The sequence below is a fragment of the Oryctolagus cuniculus genome, chromosome 7 (genome assembly GCF_051225735.1).
Source record: "Oryctolagus cuniculus isolate XC-2025 breed Fujian yellow rabbit chromosome 7, ASM5122573v1, whole genome shotgun sequence".
NCBI lineage: Eukaryota > Metazoa > Chordata > Mammalia > Lagomorpha > Leporidae > Oryctolagus > Oryctolagus cuniculus.
The window spans coordinates 157,441,592-157,461,688 of record NC_142873.1 but is presented as its reverse complement, the minus strand read 5'-3'; the positions used below and the strand labels follow the sequence as shown (position 1 = coordinate 157,461,688).

Genomic DNA, 20,097 nt, shown 5'->3' with positions numbered 1-20,097 from the left:
CGCAGCAAACCTGTGTTCCTGTTTGCTCACGGCTGAGACCCGAGGCCTGCCCGCTCTCACTGCAGCTACCAGTGTCGCTCACTCAGCGCCAACAACTCACTCTTTACAAATGGATTGGGGTGGGAGAGAAAACGGTGCTGTGGCATAGCAGGTAAAACCACCACCTGCCGTGCCCATGTGGGCACCGGTTTGAGTCCTGGCCATTCCACTTTCAATCCAGCTCTCTGTTATGGCCTGGGAATGCAGTAGAAGAGGCCTAAGTCCTTGGACCCCTGCACTCATGTGGGAGACCAGAGGAAGCTCCTGGCTCCTGGCTTTGGATCAGCTCAATTCCAACTATTGTGGCTATTTGGGGAGTGAACCAGTGGATGGAGGACTTTTCTCTCTCTGCCTCTGCCTCTCTGTAATTCTGCCTTTCAAATAAATAAATAGGGGCCAGCACCGCAGCTCAATAGGCTAATCCTCCGCCTTGAGGCTCTGGCACCCCGGGTTTTAGTCCTGGTCGGGGCACCGGATTCTGTCCCGGTTGCTCCTCTTCCAGGTCAGCTCTCTGCTATGGCCCGGGAGTGCAGTGGAGGATGGACCAAGTCCTTGGCCCTGCACCATGGGAGACCGGGGAAGCACCTGGCTCCTGCCTTTGGATCAGTGCAGTGCGCCGGCCGCAGCACGCCAGCCACAACAGCCATTGGAGGGTGAACCAACGGCAAAAGGAAGACCTTTCTCTCTCTCTCTCTTTCACTGTCCACTCTGCCTGTCAAAAAAAATAATAAATAAATAAATAAATAAATATTTTTTTAAAAAATGGATCAAAACATCTAGTCCATATTCTCATTGGCTAAATGTGCCCTAAAACACTGTAACCAAAAACAGTAGGAGTGGAAGAAAGTCCAGGTGTTTATTTCCAACACGTAAGTGCCCTAAATGTTAGCAAATCTGAAAATAAATGCCCTTTCGGTCTCCTGGGGCTTTTTCAGGATCTGCGACTGAGGCTGGAGTAAAAAGTAAAGCAGGTGCCCCACCCTGTGCAGGAAAGGGAGAAAAGAGAGAAGCAGCATTCTTTTTCCTCTGACAAAAGGTAAAGAAATAGTGGCACTTTCAGCTCTGATTTTAGAGTATTAATATTCTAATGCATGAGTGAAAATGTCCAATACTACATGGTTACTAGTAGTTTTATATATTCACTTATTAATAATGAACCAATAGACCTGAGCCAATGGCTTGAATTTATTGTTTAGATTATTTTTCATTTTCTAATTAAAGATTATTTTACTTCGATTGAAAATAGGAAGTAGAAGATAAACCGGGCAACCACAAGACATTCAAACTGTCAGGGCATAATAATGTGCCCCCTCTAACCTCATCAGTCCCCTTGCATGTTTAAAAATAAAAGGCACAAATCAAGCAAAAAAAAGAAAAGGAAACCACAATCCAAGTCATGGCCGCTGTCCGTGGTGCTGAAGTTTATTCATTTTTTTCCAATCGACTCTCAGTAACACGTGAGGATCTACACTAAGTGTTAATGCTTTGGGTGAGAGAGGAGAAGTCACAGTTTGACTGCTTTACAGGTAGCAAAGTGTGAGAAATGTTGACAAGAAGCTGCAGCTCAGATAAGGTGCAGTAACGACTCGATGCAATGAGATGAGACAAAGTGACTTGAGAGACGCAGGAGGAGGAGGGTTCCTGCAGTGGGCCGAGGGCACCTGGCCGCCTTTCTTCCCTGGCTGTTATCTTCGGTACTACAAAGTGAACACAAACACATTTGGCTTGCTGGCCTGACTGTACCAGAACAGTCAGCTTCCCATGACTGTGCCAAACCTCCTGACAAAGCTTCCCCACTAGTCTCCACTCCAGCCTGATGATGCCCTGGGTTTCATAAACCGGTAAACTAGTTACTCATCAGAGCTAGTAATGGCATTCCTTGTCAATTTCACTATTCTCATTCAGAATCTCGCAATTCTTGGCAAGAACATGTACCATCAATTAGCTATGCAAAGATGATGGGCCCTGTGAATGCTAGACTCTCCCAAAGTGACAGCCATTTCCTTCCTCCCTCCCTTCCTCCCTCCATCCCTTCCTTCCTTCCTTCTTTTCTTTTCTTCTCTTTTTTCTTAGCATTTTTGCACCAGGATGTAGCCGAGGATGATAGCATTGTCCTGAGACTCGCACCCCCCAAGTTAGGTCAGAAATCTCAGAACAAACAAGCTTCTACACAGGTCCCTTCTTGATGAAGGTGCTCCTGTGAGGATTCTTTGATGAAGTTTGAACCCCTGCAAACCAACGGTTTCCTTCCTCCCCACCCATTTCCACCCCCAGTGCCTCTTACCCGGAAGCTGTTGCAGCCCAGACCACTCTGGGCTCCAATCCTGTCAATCCTGCCCCCAAAGCAGCTGGACCTCCGCAGGCTCCGAGGGGCAGTGAGCAGTGCCCTCAGCTTGCTTTTCAGGAGAGCAGATCTCTCAGAGGCCTCCCAGGGGCTTCTCCCAAGGGCTCCCCCATCTCTCTGGGCTGGACTGACCTCCCCTGTCCAGGGAGGGACCTCAGGAAGGGGGCTGAGAGCTGCCCCAGCTTCATCACTCTGCTCACTTAGTGCTTGAGGGGGCACAGCTTCATCTTCAAAAGGCATCCTGTCCTCCAAGTGATCCAGCAAATTCTTTACCAAAGGAAAACACAAGGAAAAGGAGAGTGCTCACTGACTTGGGCAAATCGAGAGGAACGGGCGAGTATCTAAAAGCGCCCCGGCCCCAGACTGTGCCCCCCTTCCTGGCCCTACCTTGAAGTCCGTCAGATCTGCGTTGGACATGGCGTTGTACACTGGGTTAGCTCCAATTTGATCTGGATGCCAGAATGCCAGACAGAAGAGGAAGCTCACGGTGATGGTGGAGAAGGGGCCCATGCTGGTGCTGGTTGGGGGTGATGTGCCGTTAGCTGCTTCTTCCTTCCTCTCGGTTCCCCCTGGGTCTTTGTCCGTCACTGTCTTCCAGCTGCCCAGTGCAGCCTCCTTTTATAGCCCCTTGGCTCTCCGAGAGCACAAGAGGAGTGGAACCCTCCCCATTCTGTCACTTGCAGAGATAAAGCAGCTGAGTGAGGAGCCCACAGAAGATGCCCTTTTAAAGTTATCAGCCAGCAGAGCTTGTCACAGCCCCTCTGCCTTGAGCAGCCCCCGCCGCCCCCCGGACCCTCAGCTGCAAGAGCCACATTCTTGTTGATTTGCCTCAAGAGGCTCCCACTTCAAAGGTGTGAGAGGAGCAAAAAAGAGTCCTTGGTTATCTCCCTGCCATGCCTCAGGATTCTTTCTCCTGGGCAACGGGACCCACGCGGGGAAGCAGAGGGGCCACTTGGCCCAAGCCCAGTTCAACCGGTTTGTTTGCAGCTCAGCTGTCAGGGGCTCCAAATAAGGGTGGGAGAGGAGGAAGCGGGCGGGCAGCAGGACGAGGGAGTCCAGATGCCCGGGCTGGCTTCATACCTGACTCATCAGCCAGGCGGCCGGCTGGCCCCAGACAGGCCGCCCTCACCCTGGCCAGCCCTCTCAGCGGCCAGGGGAAAGAAGTTATTTTTTATAGCCTTAAGTCAGCCAGGACACAAATGTGATGAATGTCCCAAGAATTCAGCCGCTAAATATAAATACCAAGGAAACCTGGGGGAGCAGGATCGTCCCTCCCCAAGTCTCCTCCTTGCGGGTGGGCCCTGAAGATGCTGCCGCGTTCACATCTCTGCCTCACTGAGTGGGGAAACCCTGCCTCCTTCCTTCAACTCCAGCCTGGGATTGGCCCCTGTGTTCCCAGGGAAGCATCCTCGGGAAGTTGGCTAACGGAGGGAGGGTGTGGGGGCAAGAATGGCACTGATCCCTGCCGTCTTTCACGTCTTCCTCTGAGACCAGGCCAAGTACTGAGCCATGAGCACCCCAGAAGCATCGGGCAGCAAGGCTCTCCACACTTAGCAAGCAGCCTCCATTTGCTGAAGTCAAGGTTAGCATCCCATCCAATATGACGTACACTTGGGCTGAGGGCTTCAGAGACTCATAGCCCCAAGTGAACCATCTCCAGGGCTTTATTTTCGTTATCTGCTAAATGAGGTTACAAGGTCGACACCTGCCCTGCCTGCCTGATTCTCAGGGGCTCAAATGAGCCAAGATTGTGCAAACACTCTCCCAGGCGTGCACCGCTGTGTAACTGCGGCCGTGACCTCTGGTGCCTGTATCGGTGACTTGGAATGTGCCAGGCGTGTGCCGAGAGCTTCATTTTCATCGCCACCTCTAGGAGGCGGGCACTGACCCTTCACGCGCTCTGCTGCCCCTTTGCCCATTGGATGCATCCCTAATTAGACACACCCCATCCCTACCCTCAGATGCCTCTGAGCAGCCCCCTCCCCACCTGCCCGGGGGCTGTAGCTTGACCAGGCTGGTGGTTTTGGCTACTCTCTCATACTGTCCCAAGAAAAGGGCTGACAGTCACCATGGCCCATTTCCACAGCTCACGTGTTGCAGTCTGCTCCTTGGAAGCATGGGAAGTGGGTGTTGAATGACCAACTCTGCCCTGGCCAGACCCATCCCCAGCTGTGCTGACCCCTTGCTCGAACAGTAGGAGAGGCTGTTAAAGGCAGGAAGTCAGAGCCATCAAGTGGCCAGAGACCACAAGAGGTGTCCAAGATGACGTTATTCTTTACATATACGTAAAGGTCATTTGCCTTTTAAAAAATTATTTTGGGGGTTGGTGTTATTGCTGGTTGAGCCACTGCCTTTGACTCCAGCTTCCCACAGGGGCTCCAGTTCAAGTCCTAGGTGCTCTGCTTCTGATCCAGCTTCCTGCTAATGTGCCTGGAAAGCAGCAGAAGATGGCATAAGTACTTGGGTCCCTGCTACCCACATAGGAGACCCAGATGGGGTTCCAGGTCCCTGGCTTCAGCCTGACCCCATTCCAACTGCTGGAGCCATTTCAGGAGTGGACCAGCAGATAGAGGATCTCGCTCTCTCTCTCTCTCTCTCTTTGCCTCATCTGCTCTCTCTCTCTGTAACTCTGCCTTTTAAATAAATAAGTATTTTAAAAAGGAAATAGCCAATCGTAATAAAAAGGAGGAATATTTGCAAGATAAAGAAATATTCTCAGTGTAATATTTTTTTTCTTTCCTTTTTTTTTTTTTTGTTTGTTTGTTTGACAGGCAGAGTGGACAATGAGAGAGAGAGACAGAGAGAAAGGTCTTCCTTTGCCGTTGGTTCACCCTCCAAGGGCCGCTGCGGCCGGCGCGCTGATCCAAAGCCAGGAGCCAGGTTCTTCTCCTGGTCTCCCATGGGGTGCAGGGCCCAAGCACTTGGGCCATCCTCCACTGCACTCCCGGGCCACAGCAGAGAGCTGGCCTGGAAGAGGAGCAACCGGAACAGAATCCGGGGCCCCGACCGGGACTAGAACCCGGGATGCTGGTGCCGCAGGTGGAGGATTAGCCTAGTGAGCCGCGGCGCTGGCCCGGTGTAATATTTTTTTAAAGATTTATCTACTCATTTGAAAGATGAAGTTACCGACAGGCAGAGGCAGAGGCAGAGAGATCTTCCATCTGCTTGTTCAGTCCCCAAATGTCCACAAAGGCCAGAGCTGGGCTGATCTGAAGCCAGGAGCCAGGAGCTTCTTCCAAGTCTCCCACATGGGTGCAGGGGTCCAAGCACTTGGGCCATCTTCTACTGCTTTTCCAGGCCACAGCAGAGAGCTGGATCGGAAATGGAGCAGCCGGGTCTCAAACTGGGGCCCATATGGGATGCCAGCACTGCAGGTGGTGGCTTTACTTGCTACGCCACAGTGCCGGCCCCCGGTGTAATATTTCTAATAAATTTATTGTGTTTTCCATTTTTAAATTTTTATTTGAAAGACAGGGACAGATCGTCTGCTGGTTCACTCCTCAAATCCCTGGAACAGGGCGAGGATCCTGGCACGCAGGGCCCCCATGTGGGTGGCGGGGACCCAAGTACTTGAGGCATCACCTGTGCCTCCCGGGGGCACAGGAAGCTGGATTCTGGATTCAGAAGCAGAGCCGAGACTTGAGCCCAGGCTTGCTTTTCTTTCTTTCTTTCTTTCTTCCTTTCTTCCTTTCTTTTTTTACAGGCAGAGTTAGACAGTGAGAGAGACAGAGAGAAAGGTTTTCCTTTTCCATTGGCTCACCCCACAAATGGCTGCTATGGCTGATGCACTGCGGCCGGCGCTTCGCTAATCCAAAGCCAGGAGCCAGGAGCTTCTCCTGGTCTCCCATGGGGTGCAGGGCCCAAGCACCTGGGCCATCCTCCACTGCACTCCCAGGCCACAGCAGAGAGCTGGCCTGGAAGAGGGGCCACCGGGACAGAATCTGGCACTCCAACCGGGACTAGAACCTGGGGTGCTGGTGCCGCAGGTGAAGGATTAGCCAGGTGAGCCGTGGTGCCAGCTAAGAGCCCAGGCTTTCTGACGTGGGATGCAAGCGTCCCTGGTGGCGTCTTGCCACTGGGCCAAATGCCCTCCCCTCAGGATGACACTATTCTCAGACAAAAGGAGGAGGGTCCGTCTTTAGCAAGCTTGGGGCTGGGGCTGGGAGTTGAGTCAGACAACCCCAAGTTGACGTCTGCAATGGGTGCAGGTCTAAGTCGGAGCTCTGGGGGCAAAGCGCCACGTCTCTGGAATGTGCTCACGGCTTAATTGCTCCTCGGCAGGGATATTATTAGCAAAGAAGAGTCAGCAAGCAGCCCCCAGGGGCTCGTGCTCTCGCTGCCTGCGTCACACGGCCGCCTCCTGGAGATGCCCTTGGAAACCGGCCTTTGATGCCAGCGGAGGCTTCCGGAGCAGCAGGCTGGCAGATGGCCTCTGCGGGAGGGCGCAGCCCCTCTGCCCTGAGCCACCTCTGAAGTTGACAGTTGGCCCAAGGAGAGGTGGACGTCCCATCCAAGTTTCCGGAGAGAGGATCTCTGAACACGCCCACCTTTTTTTTTTATTAAAGGCACCTTTCTCCATCCAGGGTGACACTGAGGTGGGAGGGTGTGTGTGTGTGTGTCATTCATTGAGTTTCTTCTATTAACCAGATTGTTTTGGGGGGAGGGGCAAGAAAGAAAGGCAGCCCCCATGCTGCCTGGGGGCTGTGCGTGGTGCACGGAGCTGGCATCACCTCCTGCCCAACAGGGCCCCAAAGGCACTTATCCCCCCACCCCGTCCTCATCAAAGCTTTTGATCTGTGGGACCAGTGTGGTAGCCTAGCAGGTAAAGCCACTGCCTGCTATGCTGGCATCCCATATGGGCACCGGTTCAAGTCCTGGCTGCTCCACTTCTGATCCATCTCTCTGCTATGGCGTGGGAAAAGCAGCAGAAGATGGCCCAAGTGCTTGGGCCCCTGCTACCCTCATGGGAGTCCTGGGTGAGGCTCCTGGCTCCGGCCTGGCCCAGCTCTGCCTATTGTGGCCATCTGGCAAGTGAACCAACTCATAGAAGCGCTCCCTCTCTCTCTCTCTCTCTCTCTCTCGCTCTCACTCTCTCTCTGTAACTCTGACTTTAAATAAATAAATCTTCAAAACAAAACAGAGCCTTTGATTTGAGCCTGGCACAGAGCAGCTTGATGGAAAATCTCTCTTCCTTCCCGGGCTGCTGCTCCAGTCTGGAGGGGGCTGTGGGGGAGCCAGTGTGCGATGGGGTGCTAGGAGGTCAGCCTGCAGGAGCGAGAGGAGGAGAAAAGCAACGGACCCCACCCCACACCCGCCTCTCCCACAGGCTGGGAATTCGGAGCCTTCACGCCCTCATCCCTGGCGAGAATCCATCCGTCTCTGTCACACCCATGGTGCAGGAGCCTCCTGGTGGGAGAGCGCAGATTTGGGCGTCTGCTGCTTCCACCCCGGGACTGTCGCGGGCCCTGCAGAGTCCCAGCACAGCTGCAGTGTGCAGAACCCATCAGCCCCGAGGGGTCGGAAGCAGAGGCTCCACTCGGGAGACACCGGTAGGACACAGCTGCTTCTGGCTTTGCAAACCACGCTTTGAGGTCACTGGGGACTGGCAGCTGGGAACGCGTTGGCCAGAAAGCAAAGCCCAAGTCAAAAGCTCACTTGCTAAGCCTTCAGGGGGTTCTGTGGGGGGAACCAAGGGCGAGGGGCAAGGGAGCGACATGTCTGTAGCTGATGTGGCTGCTTGGCTGCACCCAAGCCCTAGCAGCTTAAAGTGACACACTCGTCTCCCGGTGCTCTGGAGCCCGTTGGCCCCAGTGGCCGCAGGTGACGGCTGGCTGGGGACGCAGCCGTGGCAAGGCTTGGCCAGGGGAGGACCCGCTGTCAAGCGATCCCCATGGCCGGCGGTGGGCCTCGGGTCCTGGCTGCCTCTCGCCTGCTGGTTGGAGACGTCAGCTCCTTGCCATGCGGGCCTCTCCGCCGAGGTGCAGTGACTTCCCTTAGGGAGACAGGGAGCTTGTAGAATCCATGATGTCTTTGCCCCCTGTTCTTGGGGGCGACATCACTTTGTGTTGGTGCCATGTGCTCGGCGGCTGGGGTCACTGGGTCCTGCTCGTACTCTGGTGGGGGGGCTCCCACCTTGGGCATGAACTCCGGGCGACGGGATCACAGGGACACCTCAGAGGCTGCCCACCCAGTGGGGAACAAGGGACAGCAAATGTCAGGGGCCGTGTGACCCGGCTGGCCACAGCTCTGCCACCACGCTGCAGCGGCCGGGGGTCGCCCTGGGCACCTTGCTGGAGTGCTGAGCAGTGAGGACGGACAGGAAGAGCCCGCAGCCAGGGGCCCGGGACCCCCAGAACAAAGTGCCACAGTGGGGTGTGCTGGGGGCTTCAGACAACACAGTGGGATTGCCTCGCAGTCCTGGAGGCCGGGAGTCTGCGGTGGGGGGGTCGCGGGGCAGCCATCTCTGGAAGCCACAAGGGAGGCGCCTTCCCGCCCCCCCAGCCAGGCAGGAGCAGGCAGCTGTGGCCTTCCTTGCCTGCGGCCTGTGGCTCAGTCGCTGCCTCCTCCTCCCGTGACCGTCTTCCCTCCCTGTGTCTCAGCTTCTTGGCTTTTTAAAATAATTAAAAAAAAATTTTTTTTTGACAGGCAGAGTGGACAGTGAGAGAGAGAGACAGAGAGAAAGGTCTTCCTTTGCCGTTGGTTCACCCTCCAATGGCCGCCGCGGCAGGCACGCTGTGGCCGGCGCCCTGCACTGATCCGATGGCAGGAGCCAGGTGCTTCTCCTGGTCTCCCATGGGGTGCAGGGCCCAAGCACTTGGGCCATCCTCCACTGCACTCCCTGGCCACAGCAGAGAGCTGGCCTGGAAGAGGGGCAACCGGGACAGAATCCGGCGCCCCGACCGGGACTAGAACCCGATGTGCCGGCGCCGCAGGCGGAGGATTAGCCTAGTGAGCCGTGGCGCCAGCTAATTTTTAAAATTTTTAAAAGATTGTATTTATTTATTTGAGAGGCAAAGTTACAGAGAGAGAGGGAGAGACAGAGAGAGGTCTTTTATCTGCTGGTTCACTTCCCAGATGGCTGTAACGGTCAGGCTGCACTGATCCGAAGCCAGGAGCCAGGAGCTTTTTCTAGGTCTCCCACATGAGTGCAGGGGCCCAAGGACTTGGGCCATCTTCCACTGCTTTCCCAGGCCATGGCAGAGAGCTGGATCAGAAGTGGAGCTGTGGCGTAGTAAGTAAAGCCGCCGCCTGCAGGGCTAGCATCCCACATGGGTGCCAGTTCGAGTCCCAACTGCTCCACTTCCGATAATAATAAAAATTATTTATAAATATTATTTATTATTATAATAAATAAATATTAAAAAATAAAAGAAGTAGAGCAGCCAGGATTCAAACCAGTGCCCATATAGGATAGTGGCACTGCAGGCAGAGCCTTAGCCCACTACACCACAGCACCAGCCCCATTGTATTTTTTTTTATATTTATTTATTTGAAAGGGAGAGAGAGAGAGATAATCACTTCCATCTACTGGTTCACTGCCCCCAGAGCCAGGAGCCAGGAGCTTCTTCCAGGTCTCCAACGTGGGTGCAGGGGCCCAAGCACTTGGGCCATCTTCTGCTGCTTTCCAAGCACATTAGCAGGGAATTGGAGGGGAAGTGGAGCATCCTGTACCCATATGGATGCCGGCTCTACAGGCAGCAGTTTAACCCGCTACGCCTCAGCGCCAGCCCCTTCTCATCTTTATAAGGACCTCGGTCACACTGCACTCAGAGCCCACCTACTCTGTAATGACCAAAGCGGAGTTAATTACACTGACAATGTCCCTATTTCTGAATAAGGTCTTGGGGTGGGGATTCCCCATTATCTTCTGGAGGAGGCACTCCAATACTTAGCAAGCCCTTTGTCTGCAGGCTCCTCTCCATCCCTGACTCTCCCTGGTCCCAGCACCTCCTCCCTGGGACCCCGCTCCACCCTATGACCATTGACCCCTGAGCTGGGCTGTGTCATTCAGATCCTTCTGTTGGTGCCCGGAAAACCTGAGGCCGCAAGGTGCAGCCCCCGCCCCACGCCCGGTGCTGCTGCTTGTGGGGGGGTTGGTAGAGGGCGGGCAGGCGGCAGCCACCGGTCTGCACCAGCTAGCACCACAGCTGCATCTACTGCGAGGCCAGAGGCGCAGGTGGGGGTGAGGAAGCTCCAGGACACCCCTGTTGGCCCAACCCGATGCTCAGGGAGTCTTACCTGAATGACCGAGTCTCGCGCTGTCTCCAGGGCCTCTGCCAACCGCCCTCCCCCAACACGAACCAGTGCCCAGCGCTCACCTTGCTCTCCCCAAGGAGCTGACAGCGATGGGGAGCCACGCCCTGGCTGGAACAGGGAGGCTGGGTAGGGAGCTGACGGGGCCTAGACCAGGACTACGGGAAGGGCTCGGGAGATGCCACGAGGAGCCAGCGGGCACAGGCTGCGGCTGGGTGGTCCAGCCAGAAGCGAGTCGAGAAGGCTGCCCAGGGAGTGTTCTCGTGATTTCTCCTGAACCTGAGATAAGGAGGCTTATTTTGGAGACAATCCCAGGATACGTCAGCAAGAGAGTGGGAAAGGGACCCAGCGAAAGAGGAAAAGTGCCTGCCCGTGTAGGACAGACAGCCCCTGACTGCCCCGCCCCACAGGGAACTCCCAGCAGGTGCGAAGCACACGGTGCCGCCTGTGACCCACGGGCGCTGTGTTTGCAGGCCAGCTCCAGCAGCTGAACCCACTCCCAGGTTAGGTCACTGCTCAGCACTTCCCACCTGCCCCGAGGACATCCAGGTAGGTTCTGGCTGCCACAGAAAGACCCCACGCAGAAAAGCGAGGTCAGGGGCCACGGCCACGGTCCCTACGGTGACAGGCGGGCCAGTGCTCGCAGGCAGCTGTGGAGTTTGGGGTGCGAAGTGCTCCAGGACGTCTGGGCAGCTGTGGCGGCTGGCTCCCACCTGTGGGACTTGATATTTCAGCTAAGGCACTGGAGGAGGGATCCTAGAGACTGAGAGCTGCACCATGAACAAATCGCCAAGTCCGTGATTTGGTGTAGACCTGGGTCTGTGGGAAGAGAAATGTATTTTTTAAAGATTATTTGTTTGTTTTGTTTATTCACTTGAAATGCAGAGTTGCAGAGAGAGAGAAGGAGAGAGAGAGAGAGAGGTCTTCCATCTGCTGATTGACTCCCCAGATGGCCACAATGGCCAGGGTTAGCCAGGCAAATGTCAGGAGCCAGGACCTCCAAGCAAGTCTCCCACATGGGTGCAGGGGCCCAAGCACGTGGGCCGTCTCCCACTGCTTTCCCAGGGGCGTTCGCAGGGAGCTGGACTGAAGTGGTGCAGCCAAGACTCCACCTGCATTCGTACGGGATGCCGGCATTCTAGGCAGTGGCTCAGACAACTGGGCCACAACGCCGACCCCAGAAAAATGCACTTGTATTCCCTTGCCACAAGGCATGCCCAGAAGGCTGACATCTGCCTCGACAGGCATGGAGAGGGCTCAGTGGAGCCGAACCGCGACGCGCGGTGAAGCACTCGGGCCCAGCGCCGTGCTGATCTGTGTAACCTGAGCGCTGGAGGCCAGCAAAGCCAGCCCGCCCTGCGCTGACCTTCCTCCCGGCTCCAAAGCCCTGGACTAAGCCTCTCCAGGTCTGCTGTTGCCGTCAAGCTTTTGTGCAGAGGTGAAGCGAGGAGCGTCGTGTTGGGGCATCCCGCGTCACCGCAACAGGACACTCGGGGCTGTGTCGTCTACGCAGAAGAGAGGCTTTGCTTCTTCAGGTCTCAGAAGACTCAAGGGCACAGCGGGTGCAGCATCTGCAGGCTCCAGTGAGGGCCCCACGGCAGCTGTGTGTGCAGACGAGCTCAAAGGACAAGACAGGAAGCCAGAGAGGGAGAGGAGACAGCTGAACTCATTTATAAAACAACCCTTCACCCTGGGGACCCACTCCTGTGAGACCCAGTCTATTCCATGAGACCCCCCACCGCCAAGCGACCTGATGACTTTCTACAAGGCCCCTCCTCTTACAGGCTCCCACCTCAACACCACACACTGGAGACCAAGCTCCCAGCACACGAACCTTTGGGGCCACACTCAGAACGCATACCAGCCGTAGGAGCTTCTGTGAGGACCAACCACGGCACAGCTTCTGGGGTTAACAGGCAAGTCCCGGAGGTGAAGGCCACAGCTGCGGCTCCAAGGGGAAGCACTGGGCACTGGGAAGGGCCGGGTTTCCAAAAATGTTTATTTCCACTGATTTGAAAGGCAGAGCGACAACGAGAGAGAGAGTTTTCCAAGTGCTGGTTCGCGGATCCATGAACTCCACCCGGATCTCCCAGCTGGCTTACGGGGACCTAAGTATTGGGGCCATCACCGGCTGCCTCCCAGGGTGTGCATTAGCAGGAAGCTGGATTGGAAGTGGAGACAGGAACCCAGGCACTCCGATGTGGGATGCAGGGGTCCCAAGCAGTAGCTTAACCTGTCACGACCCCCGCCCCAGGGAGAAGACTGGTTTTAAAGGGCATCTGTAGATAGTGTGTGCCCTGCAATGCCGACCACATGGGCACCCAAAAGGACATCACTCCCTGGGCCACAGCAGGCCACCCTCTGCCCAGTCTCCAGCGGTCACATTTGGCTCTTCACAGGTCTCTCTGGACTGGAGAAAAGGCCCAAGTAACAGGATGTGTCACACATACACGCCACTCTGTTGCCAGGCCCCAGTGACGGACGCGCAGACTCGCCTGGGAGAGTCCTGATGGGCTGAGTCTGGGAGGCTGTGTCCTCATCGCCAGGGCAGAGGGAGGAGGCTGCTGGTGGGCAGCGGTCCTAAAGGTCACACTGAGCGATGCCAACAGGAGGCGAACCTGCCATGCTGCCAGCAAGCCTAATTGACAGGTTTGGGAAAAGCTGGGGGGACAGTAGTTGGGAGCTGAGGTGCTTGGATCCTGGCTCTGCCACTTACTAACTCCATGACCCTTCACAAGTTACACATGCCTTGGTTTTCCCATCTGTGAAATGGGGGACGCAAGAGTTCTTGGAGTAGTTGTGGAGACTGTGAGAGTTCATGGAGCGTACCTGGTACATTCACAAGGCCTTTGGAAATGTCATCTGTCCTGACTGCCTGCTGCCTTCCGTGAGTCGCAAACATTAGACCGCCAGGACTCAGTTTGTTGGAAAATGCACTACTCCTAAAATCCCATTAAAATTTTTTTAAAGATTCGTTCATTCATTTATTTATTTGAAAGGCAGAGTTACACAGAGAGAGGGAGACAGAGGTTTTCCACCTGCAGGTTCACTCCCCAGATGGACACATGGTTGGGGCGGGGCTAGAAGCCTGAGCTCCTTCCGGGTCTCCCACGTGGGTGCAGGGGCCCAAGCACTCGGGCCTCTTCTACTGCTCTCCCTCGTGCATTGGCAGGGAGCCGAATTGCAAGCAGAGTGGCTGGGACTCCAACTGGCGCTCACACGGGATGCTGGGGTCAAAGCAGTGGCGTAACCTGCTCTGCCACGATGCCAGAGCCTTAAAGAACCCTTGGGGCTGGAGCTGCAGTGTAGCAGGTTGGGACGTCGGCATTCCTTAGGGCACCAGTTCAAGTCCCGACTGCTCCACTTCCGATCCAGCTCCCTGCTAGTGCACCTGGAAAAATGGTGGAAGATGGCCCAAGTGCTTGGGCCCCTGCACCCACATGGGAGGCCTGGATGAGGCTCCTGGCTCCTGGCTTTGGCCTGGCCCAGCCCCGGCCCTTGCAGCCATTTGGAGAGTGAACCAGCAGATGCAGGATCTCTCCCTCTCTCTGTAACTCTACCTTTCAAATAAAATAAATCTTAAAAACAAAACTTAATCCATCTCATTAGCTATCCCTAATCTGTGATACACACTGAGTTCAAATGAGAACAAGCGCTCTAGGAAGCATGGCATGAGGATATCAGACAGGCTGTGGGAGCGCAGCCTGAGGCAGGAGTATGGGACTCAAATGTCAGGGAACAGAGCTGAAGGTCACCAGGACCCCTGCGCAAATCCCAGCTCTCAGGGAGGGTGTCTGATATTTTAGGCCTCAGTTTTCTCATCTGGAAAATGGGGCTAAGAATAGACCTGACTTCATGGTGCCTTACCTGGCAGCACCATCTGAGTGGTGGTGTGGGAGGAGACAGCCTGGGCTAAGGCCTGGGTTCTGCAGGACAGCTGGAGATGAAGTGTTGACGTGGGGGTGCACCCCGAGAACTTGAGCCTCCTGCCAGACCCCTGGGTTGGGTTTTGAGGGTCTTTTCTAGGATGACATCAGGAGTTGGAGGTCTGAAGTTGAAATTTGGGGAAGGATGGAGGCTCACCCCAACTTGGGAACACAACACACACGAAACCCCCAGTGTCTGACTTGCTAGTTCAGGCTTCGGAAACAACTGTCGCCAGGGAAAGTCAGCGAGGGTGGGGCTAGGGTGGGCTTCCAGGCAGGGGCTCGCACCCTGGCCCAGGCCGGGGCCGTTCCACTCCCTGGGAGAAGCTGCCCTGCCCCAAGACACAGGCGCTGGCCATTGCGGCTATTTCAGAGCGTTTGACACCCCGACGGGAAAGAAAGCACTCCACGCCCCGCCACTGGCCCGGCCCTTAGGGCTGCATCCCAACCCCACCGTCAAGACACCGCTGGGACCTTCAACAAACACAGGGTTTTGTTTGGTTTGTTGTTGCTAAAATGAGCAGCAGTTATGAACACATGGAAACAAATCAGCTTCGAAGAAAGGCTGTCGTGTTGATTTTATTTCTCTGCGGAAATTGTGTGCGCCATGGTTAATAAATCATCTTTTAGAAAAGGATCAAGTAAAAATTAATAAATACATAAATAAATAAATAGGAGCCGCTCCAAAGGGGCGGGGGTCGTGGACCGGGGGAGGCGTCCCTTGTGGAGTCCAGAGCGGTTATCTGCAGCCGGCGTTCTTTCTAGTGCTCTCTAGTGTTTCCTGAGCACTGTGGAGAGAAGAGAGAGGTGGTGAAGGGCCTGCGACGCGGAGACGGAGGTGGAAGCTGAGCTTGGTGTGTGAGGCTTTGGAATTTCTAGACCTCAGCTTCCTGGTCCATACACAGGGTCGGGGGGTGGCATCACCCTGGCGATCCCGCCCTTGCCCTCGAAGCTCTAGAAGGTGTAGGGAAAACCAGATTACACGTCTGGGACTCCAGTGAGCAGACTGCACCCCAAGGAGACTCTTCTGGCCCCTTGGATGAAAGGCGCAGGGGTGGATGCAGAGGGGCTGGGGACGCGGGCGGGGTGATGGGTGGGGTCCTCAATGAGTGTTTCCAGAAAGGCACCCTTCAGCAAGAGGGGGTGCGATCCAGGCGCCCCAGACAACAAACCAGAAGTGACTCTCAGGCTGACAGCCGGGGGCAGGGCTGGGCGTGCAGCTCCCCAGCCCAGACCCGACGCAGATGGGGGCTCACCATTGCAGCCCAGGCCGCTGAAGGAGCCAATCCGGTCCATCCTCCGCCCGAAGCAGCCTGAGTCCCGCATCCGCTTGGGGCCATGGAGTCTCCGCAGGGTCTGGCGGGCCTCATCCAGGGGCACAGGGCTGCCTGCAGGGGCCGCCTCTCTGGTCTCCTGGGTCTCCCAGGTTTTCGCCGTGCCTCCGTCTTGCTGGGTAGGCTCCAGGGTCGTCTGCTCTGCCTGCAGCTGGGAGACCTTGTTCCGGAGACGGCCCAGCAGCTGCTGTCGTGGGCAGAAACCAGAGGCTCGGGATCTCCCACCTGGGCTCACCCTCCCCGTGGTGCCCAAGTGAATCCACCCACAGCACTGTGTCCAGGGACCTGGAGTAACTCTCTCCGCTTTCTGAGTCTCCCATTGATTCCCGAGGGAGCGTGGAGACCCTAGGGACGGCAGCTGGGCACCCTTTCCTTGCTGCTGTCCAAGCCCTCCAGGGCGCTCACATCTATGCAGCCCCTCTGCACTCACCTGTATCTCAGAAAGTTCTGAGGAGGTTTTGCTGGGGCTGCCCAGCGGGTGGGGACGACACCTCTGCGGGGACAGGTGCAAGAAGAGGAGGAGCAGGAGAGCCCGGGAGAGCCCCGTCGGGAGGTCCATGTTGCTGGGGAGAGCGGCTGCTGCGGGGTGCGCGGGTTCCTGTCCCACCTCTGGGAGGCCAGCAAGTGCTCTCCTGGCTGCTCCGGGAACCGCGCGCGGCCTTTTATTCCGGAGCTGAGTGTCCAGCCGGTCCTTCCCTGGCCGAGGGGCGGGGGCGCCGTTATCTCTGATTTATCAGCCACATTCCGGCCCGCTGAGCTCAGGGCCGGGAATGCGCCCCTCCGCGCTGGCGGTGGAGGCTGGGGAGAGCAGGCCTTGTATAGAAATGGGCTGGGCCGGGGGCGGGCGCGCGGGGGCCCCTGCACGTACCCGGTTCCCGCTTCCTCCCTTCCTGCGAGAATCCGGGGCCCTCGCGTGGCGCTCTCTTCTTCTCTCTCCACCCCAGTCATCGCTGGAAAGGGCAGGGAGAAGCCCAGGACCGCCCCGGGCTGAGCCCCTTACCCCGGGAGCCGGCGGCCCGCGGGACTCCGGCTCGCAGCCGCTGGGTGCGGGGGCGCTGGCCGTGGTGCTGATCGCGCCAAGCGAGCGAGGCGCAAACTCTCAGAATCCGCCCTTCTCACCCGGGTTTCCAAGCCCGGAAGACCTTCAGGGGACAGAGGACAAGAGACCTCCAAGACCTCCCTCGCGCTCTCACTATCCCCATCCCCCACCATGAGCCTCGTGATACTGGGATGCAATTCTTCAGCGTCAACTGACTAAAAACCTGGTTATGACAAGGAAGTTGTGGAATGCTGACCCTTCCTCCTTCTCGTAAAGGACAGAATTGATTTGGCCTGGCTGGAATTTCGAGAGCAAGTCCAGAGATGAAGTCACCAGGAATGCACTCTGGGCACCTCATCCAGGTGCCAACACCTTCCCCACGCCCAGACAATGCAGGATGGAAATAGAGGGTGATCAGAGGGTGCATGTACCCTTCCCAGTGCCCCCTTCACTGGATCACCCACAGACTAATTCCCATCTGCAGGTGGCCTAGGGCCCCTCTGTTATTAGAAATGAGAATCAGAGAAATGGCCTTGGGAAGGGACACAGCAGCATAAAGAACCTCCCCCCAACCCCCCAAGCCATGACCCCATCTGTGTTAACAAGCAGCAGCAGCAACAGGCTGGGCTGGGGTAGGGCTGGCAGAGGCAGGAAAGGGACAAACTTCTCCTGAAAGCTGGCGGCTGCCGGGTGAAAGCCACTCCGAAGAATCAACCTGCTTTGCAGAGGTCACACGATTGACAAGTAGTAAGTCCTGGTTTCCCAACCAGCTGTCAGGTTCCAGCCCCACAGTTCTTATAAACTGCTGTGGTGGTCAGAAGGTGTTTCTTCAAAAAGAAAGCTTTGTTGGACCCCTTGTCATCGATGAAGGCTCAGGGAGCTGGGCTGCTTTGTGGAGTGTGGGCCTGGATGTGCAGGGGAAGGAAGGTGTGGGCTAAGGTGAGCATTTTGTAGAAGAAGATGGGGGGGGGGTCAATGAGGACTGCATGATGATGGCAGTTCTGGGCAGGTCCTGGGGGGGCTGTGGCTGTGTGTGTGTGAGTGTGTGCGTGTGCATGCCACAGGAAGTCTATCCCTAGGCGAAGTGGACATGAGGGAGGCAACAAAATACAGCCCAGGGTATAGAGCTGAGTCGGAGCCAGGGAGCGGGGCTGCTGAGGGCCTTGAGTCCATTATGCTGGATGTCATAGGGTGAAGGGTCATGGGGAGCCAGAACCCATCACCAACACCTATCAAGAGTGAATTCTGGCCGGTGCCACGGCTCACCAAGCTAATCCACCACCTGCGGCGCCGGTACTCCAGGTTCTAGTCCCGATTGGGGCACCAGATTCTGTCCCAGATGCTCCTCTTTTAGTCCAGCTCTCTGCTGCGGCCCGGGAAGGAGTGGAGGATGGCCCAAGTGCTTGGGCCCTGCACCCACATGGGGGACCAGGAGGAAGCACCTGGCTCCTGGCTTCAGATCGGCACAGCAAGCCGTCTGTGGCGGCAATTTGGGGGGTGAACCAATGGAAGGAAGACCTTTCTGTCTCTCTCTCTCACTGTTTTAACTCTGCCTGTCAAAAAAAAAAAAAAAAAGAGAGAGAGTGACCTCTGCCTCTAGCCAAGCCTCACAGTGCTCTTCTGCACAGTGGACGTAGCTCCCTCCTTGCGAAGACTGCAAGGGAAGAGATGATATCTGGGAAAGCCTGCAGCAGTGTGAGAGGATGACGGAATCCAGGTGATGTAATAGCTGATCCTCGCATCAGAGGAGGAGACTGTGACCTTGCTGGGAAGACAAAGCGACCCCAGGGGCATCCAGAGCCTGTCTCTGCCCCCATGGAGGGCAATGTGGGAGAATTCAGGGAAGAGAGGACTGCAGACATCCTCCCAAGGACTCTGTCCAGGGAAGGAGGGTGTATTATCCATTAACTCTCATGCCAGGCCAGCCCCACAAATATCTATCGAATGCCTACTCTCTGCCATGCACTTTTGGCATTGGCGTCCAGCCATACCTCCTAAGTCACCACATTACTACACGAGGGTTGACTTAGATGGTGCTTGAGATAAGCTGGACCATAGCCAGCCCCTCAATACGTACACGTAATAATCCCCAGAACTCACAGATGGGAGGTGCTTCACAGATGTGATGAAGGCAGTATCTGCAGTAGAGATGCACTTCCAGGCTATCCATGAGGCCCAGTGTGACCACAAGGGTCCTTCCAAGGGGGACAGGAGGATCAGGAATCGAGAGAGGATTTCAGGATGGAGACAGAGGTCGGAGAGAGAAGATGCTGTGCTGCTGGCTTTGGAGATGGAGGAAGAGGCCATGAACCAAGGGATGTTAGTGATCTCTAGAGACTTAGAGAAGGAAGAGAAATGGGGTCCAGTGATGTGGCACAGCTGGTTAAACTACTGCCTGCAATGCTGGCATCCCATATGGGTGCCTGTGCAAGTCCTAGCTGGTCCACTTCCAATCCAGCTGCCTGCTAATGAGCTTGAGAAAGCAGCAGATGGCTCAAGTGCTTGGGCCCCTACACCCAAATGGGAGACCCAGATGGAGTTCCAGGCTCCTGTCTCTGGCCTGACCATTGTGGCCATTTGGGGGGGGTGAGCCAGCCGATGGAGGATCTCTTTCTCTCTCTCTCTCTCTCTCTCTCTCTCTCTCTCTCTGTAACTCCACCTTTCAAATAAATAAATAAATATTTTAAAAGGGGAGGGAAAGAAACATAGTCTTCCCTAGAGCTTCCAGAGGAAACATAGACCTGCCGGCACCTTCAAGTCAGCCCAGTGAGACAAACTTCAGACTTTTGATCTCTGGAACTCTAAGCAAATAAGTTCATGTTATTTTAAGCCAATAAATGTGTCACCATTTGTCTCAGCAGTGATGGAAGCCGATACAGTCTGCAGAAAGGGCCGAGCCCAGGGCCCAGCACAGCTGAGGTGGTGCTGTGTCAGCAGACCCCCACCCACGTCCAGCAGTACATGCTGGCTGCTGGCTACAGAGAAAGTAAGACCTTCACTCCTTCTAGTAAAACTGCATTGAGAGGTAGGCATTGTGACGCAGGAGATTAAGCCACCACCTGCAAAGCCAGCATCCCATGTGGGTGCCGGTTCAGGTCCCAGCTTTTCCTCTTCGGATCCAGCTCCCTGCTGATGAGCCTGGGAAAGCAGCAGAAGACAGCC

General features: G+C 55.9%; 2 protein-coding genes across 3 annotated transcripts; both read right to left on the bottom strand.

Moving 5' to 3' along the window:
- Positions 1-1,596: 1,596 nt before the first annotated feature.
- NPPA (natriuretic peptide A) lies at positions 1,597-2,976 on the bottom strand. Its single transcript, NM_001082262.1, is given in 3 exon segments — positions 1,597-1,736; positions 2,324-2,650; positions 2,771-2,976. Coding segments are annotated over 3 exon segments (462 nt in total). The 5' UTR covers positions 2,894-2,976; the 3' UTR covers positions 1,597-1,724.
- Positions 2,977-15,115: 12,139 nt separating this feature from the next.
- Positions 15,116-16,552, bottom strand: NPPB (natriuretic peptide B). Of its 2 annotated transcripts, none has more exons than XM_008275384.5 (3): positions 16,327-16,552; positions 15,819-16,080; positions 15,116-15,350 (listed from the first exon to the last, which is right to left on the bottom strand). In XM_008275384.5, exons 1-3 carry the CDS (start codon positions 16,453-16,455, stop codon positions 15,334-15,336), a joined length of 408 nt encoding a protein of 135 aa, XP_008273606.2. In that variant the 5' UTR covers positions 16,456-16,552; the 3' UTR covers positions 15,116-15,333. The 2 variants fall into 2 exon arrangements, with proteins under 2 accessions (XP_008273606.2, XP_008273605.2); XM_008275383.5 differs by having other exon boundaries at positions 15,819-16,083; positions 16,327-16,549.
- Between the last annotated feature and the right edge of the window lie 3,545 nt (positions 16,553-20,097).